General features: G+C 39.3%; 1 protein-coding gene across 1 annotated transcript; it reads left to right on the plus strand.

The window, feature by feature from the left end:
* Window positions 1-320: 320 nt before the first annotated feature.
* On the plus strand, window positions 321-2,962 carry LOC133873575 (cytochrome P450 98A2-like). Its single transcript, XM_062311305.1, has 3 exons — window positions 321-958; window positions 1,111-1,508; window positions 2,223-2,962. Exons 1-3 carry the CDS (start codon window positions 475-477, stop codon window positions 2,865-2,867), a joined length of 1,527 nt encoding a protein of 508 aa, XP_062167289.1. The 5' UTR covers window positions 321-474; the 3' UTR covers window positions 2,868-2,962.
* The last annotated feature ends 1,854 nt before the right edge of the window (window positions 2,963-4,816 follow it).

Below are 4,816 nucleotides of genomic sequence, written 5' to 3' on the forward strand. Positions count from 1 at the left end.
TTACCTAACCGTAATACCGTATATTATATTTATAATAAATATAATAAACACCGTATATGTGGCATATAGGCCATATATGGAGACAATATCTTACATTATCTATTACCGATTTTCACCTTATCAACAGCAACTAATCCTCATCTTTCCACGTCTCACGCATAACAAGTGGTCCACAAGCATTTCATTGTCAGTAGTACTCTGTTGGCATGCAGCAAAATGGCAAGAAATGCAAACCCATCTCAAGAAGAATAAAATGGCATGTGATGCAATTCATAAGAGATTGCACATACATACACCTGCAACTTTTTATCATTTTTAGTTTCATAATTAATTCATGTTTAAAAAGAATTTGCATGCTTCATGCTTTAATTTAACTGGTAGCATGTGAATGTCCAATATCAAAGGCCTTTATATAAACCTTTCTCCAACCATTTTTTTTGCTCTAAGCCTAAGAAACAAGCCAGTTCTTCTCCTATGGCCCTCCCTTTAATACCCGTCGCACTTATCATTCTCCTCCTTGCATACAAGCTCTACCAACGGCTAAGATTCAAGCTCCCACCAGGGCCTCGCCCGTGGCCGATCGTCGGCAATCTCTACGACGTAAAGCCGGTGAGGTTCCGGTGCTTTGCCGAGTGGGCACAGGCCTACGGCCCTGTCATATCGGTGTGGTTCGGCTCCATGTTGAACGTGATCGTGTCGAACTCGGAGCTCGCTAAGGAAGTGCTTAAGGAAAATGACCAGCAACTGGCTGATAGGTACAGAAATAGGTCGTCTGCTAGGTTTAGCAGGGATGGGAAGGACCTTATATGGGCGGATTATGGACCTCACTATGTGAAGGTCAGGAAGGTTTGCACCCTTGAGCTATTCTCCCCAAAACGGCTGGAAGCTCTTAGACCCATTAGGGAAGATGAGGTTAGAACCATGGTTGAATCCATTTTCAATGACTGCGCTCATCCCGGTACGCCTTTTTTTTTTCTTTTCTTTTCTTCCCGTTTTTTAATTTTTCTTCTATTTTTTAATTTTTTAATTTTATAATTCTCACAATATATAACTTGATTAACAAAAGTTAATTGATCGAAAGCTGTTTGACTTCCACGTACGTACGTACAGATAATTGCGGTAAAAGATTGTTGGTGAAGGAATACTTGGGAGCAGTGGCATTCAACAACATTACAAGACTGACATTCGGAAAGCGGTTCATGAACTCAGAGGGGGTGATGGACGAGCAAGGGTTAGAATTCAAGGGAATCGTGACGAATGGAGTGAAGATTGGTGGATCACTTCCCATTGCAGACCACATCCCATGGGTTCGATGGATGTTTCCACGGCAGGAAGAGGCATTCGCCAAGCATGGGGAAAGGAGGGACAGACTCACTAAAACTATCATGGAAGAGCACACCCAGGCACGAAACAAGAGTGGCAGTGCCAAGCAGCATTTTGTTGATGCCTTGTTTACTTTGCAGGACAAATACGACCTTAGCGACGACACCGTCATTGGCCTCCTTTGGGTAAGTAAAACAAAAAAAGATACACAAATTTCATATAATTAAACTGGTTTCTAGCTAGCGGGTCTTTAAAAGGGAGGGGCGTATTTTTTAAGCTATTAAAAAAGTATTTTTGGAGTAAATACTATTAAAAAAACATGTGCTTATCACAGGCTAAGAAGTTAAGATTAATTCATGTCGTTTTTAGAGACTGAATTTTTGAAAATTTCTGTTAAAAATAAAAAATAAGGAAAACTTCATTTACACACATGAATTATCAGCGTTTTTGAAATCATAACCTCGAACTTTTATTTTTCCAATGTTGGTATCTCAAGAATTTCTCTTTTGATTTCACCTATTTTTTGTTAAAATGCCCAAAATTTTCTGTTGAAAAAAATAAATATCATAAGGGTCTTGTGACAGACAACCATGTTTGGCCATGGATCCGGTGACCCTACTACGTATTAGCCGTGGGTCTAGTGACCCACAACCATGTGGATGAAAAAAAAAATAAAAATAAAAATAGGAGTATTGAAATTAAAACAGGAAATTTTTGGGGATACCCATTTTTGCGAAAATTCGAAGATATAATCTCAAAGTCGCTAATAATTTTGGGTTGTAAGTGAAATTTCTCAAAAAAAAGAAAAAAAATGCTTGAAAACAGTTAGGAAGTAGTTCTTAATTTCAGCTTGAAGTAGTGTGTAGGCCAATGAACATTGTAACCCATGAATTGTGCAGGACATGATCACTGCAGGCACAGACACCACCGCAATCTCAGTAGAATGGGCTATGGCCGAGCTAATTAAAAACCCAAGGGTGCAACACAAGGCTCAAGAGGAGCTAGACCGTGTTATCGGATTCGAACGAGTAATGACAGAAGCCGATTTTAGTTCCCTGCCCTACCTACAATGTGTAGTCAAAGAGGCGCTAAGGTTGCACCCTCCAACCCCATTGATGCTCCCCCACCGAGCCAATGCCAATGTCAAGATTGGTGGATATGACATTCCTAAGGGAACAAGTGTTCACGTCAATGTATGGGCCATAGCACGCGATCCGGCAGTGTGGAAGAACCCGCTCGAGTTCCGCCCTGAGCGGTTCCTTGAGGAGGACGTTGACATGAAGGGCCATGATTTTCGGTTACTGCCCTTTGGTGCGGGGCGGCGAGTGTGCCCTGGTGCCCAACTTGCTATCAATTTGGTCACGTCCATGCTTGGTCACCTATTGCACCATTTTGTTTGGGCACCACCTGAAGGGGTCAAGCTAGAGGAGATTGACATGTCAGAAAATCCTGGATTGGTTACTTACATGCGGACCCCGTTACAAGCCGTGGCCAATCCAAGGCTGCCGTCACGCTTGTACAAAAGTGTGGAAGTCGACGTGTAATGTTTAATTTTGTTGTTTTTTCCATTGTTCTATCCTCAGCTTGTTTTTCATCATGAACTCGTAATAAAATTGTTTGGGTGGTGTTTTATTTTTAACTATTTTCTTTTATTTTTTAGAAAACTTCACTTATAACTCTTAATTTTTTTATTAATTTTGCAATTAAGTACTCAAACTTTAAAAAGTATCAATTTATGGTATCTATTTTTTGTTTTCAATTTCAACCGTCCGTTATAATTTTTCATTAAATCGTATCAAAATACCCTCTCTTTTTTTAAGGAAAAAAAAAATTTGCAAAAATTTAGGTGTTGATCAACAGAATTTGTAAAAATACTAATGCTTAAATCTTTGAAAAATTTTATAAATTAAAAGATAAAAAGAAAAAAAAAAAAAAAAAAAAAAAGAAGGGTTATTTTGAAACTTTAGATATAGATACATGATAAACAAATTACAACAAGATAAAAAAAAACACAATAAGGGTTGTGCAACTCTAAAAAACTAAGAACGAAAGTATGCGAGGGCAATACTTCTGGAGATGTTGGCCCATTAGCTTGAGACACGGATGCCACAAAGTCGGGGTCACCACTGAAGGTGATTTGAAAAGTGTATTTTGTCACAAAGATCCAAACACCATTACAAGGGTGAACATGGGGAGGAGAATACAACAAATAAGTCCAGAAATACAATAAAACAAAAACAAACACAACAGCAGAGATCCAGCAGAAGATGGCAGAGTGGGAGCCTTTCCTGACGGCGAGTGGGTAACACGTGCCGCCAAGGGGAGGCCTCTCAACAGCCAGATTTGCCAGCAAAGCCTAGAAACACTGGTGGTTGTCGAGGTGAAAAGTAGAGAGAGCAACCATGGCATCCACGCGCCGATGAGAGCAGAGAGCTATCTAGAGCGTTTATGCCACGCGTGGGGAAGCAGATGGTGGTGGAGTGAACAACGACCGTCGGTAGATTTCGGAAAAAAAATTTTCAACCCAACTTAAAAAAATAAAAATAAAAAAGGGGTAATTACCTTTTCCCCCCATGAACTACCAACTCGAATAAAATAGAGCATTCAACTACCAAAGATAACCATTTTCCCCCCTTCCGTCAGTCACACGCCGTTTTACCCTCATTTTCTTCCTTTTTTCCCCCTATGAACTACCACCATCTTCCTCTTTTCCCCCATGAACTACTATCATCTTCCAACATGCCCCCATATAAAACGACACATGACCCGTTGACCGTTTGTTTTTAACCCCTTTGACTGACGGAAGGGGGGAAAATTGTTGTCTTTGGTAGTTGAATGCTTTATTTTGGTCGAGTTGGTAGTTCATGAGGGAAAAATGTAATTACCCCAATAAAAAAACTAAACCAAACCCAAGGGTGGCTCAACCACCCTTGAGCAGTTGGGGATGGCCAAGCCACCGCCAAATAGCGGTTGAGGGTAGTTTTGAAACCACCTCTTCTCTTTTTGTTTTTTTTTAATTTAACTTTTTTTTTTCATTTTCTTTACCATCTAAATATAATTTCAAAAAAAAAAAAATTCCCTTACATAAATAGAAATTATTATTTATATGTCTTACATATAATTATCTTAGTGGCATAAAACGCTCCACACTCCTGAGAAGGGCCGCCTTAAAACAAAAAAGGAGGATCATTCATTATTACGACTACGACCATGTTCAATCTCTTAGTTATCATACATGGTGAATCGATCCAGGGCCGGCTCTTTCACTAGGCGATTTAGACGACTGCTTAAGCCCCCAAGTGGAAAAAGGCCCCATAAAATAGGTTTGTGAAAAAAATAAAAATAAAATAAAATAAGGCCTAGGCAAAAGAAAGAATAAGGCGCCATCCTGATTTTATTTTTAAAAAAAAAAAAAAAAAGTTTGTTATCTCTACTTGAAGACTCCTAAACTTCCGTAGAAAAATCAATAATTACGGGCTCAATAACAACACAT

Source organism: Alnus glutinosa, chromosome 7, assembly GCF_958979055.1.
Source record: "Alnus glutinosa chromosome 7, dhAlnGlut1.1, whole genome shotgun sequence".
NCBI classification, from domain to species: domain Eukaryota; kingdom Viridiplantae; phylum Streptophyta; class Magnoliopsida; order Fagales; family Betulaceae; genus Alnus; species Alnus glutinosa.

Bases quoted from the DNA above. Each gene is read 5' to 3' on its own strand.
- LOC133873575 (XM_062311305.1), top strand. From the start codon at position 475: ATGGCCCTCCCTTTAATACCCGTCGCACTTATCATTCTCCTCCTTGCA. The intron at 959-1,110 runs GTACGCCTTTTT...ACGTACGTACAG, and splicing joins CAATGACTGCGCTCATCCCG to ATAATTGCGGTAAAAGATTG. The intron at 1,509-2,222 runs GTAAGTAAAACA...TGAATTGTGCAG, and splicing joins CCGTCATTGGCCTCCTTTGG to GACATGATCACTGCAGGCAC.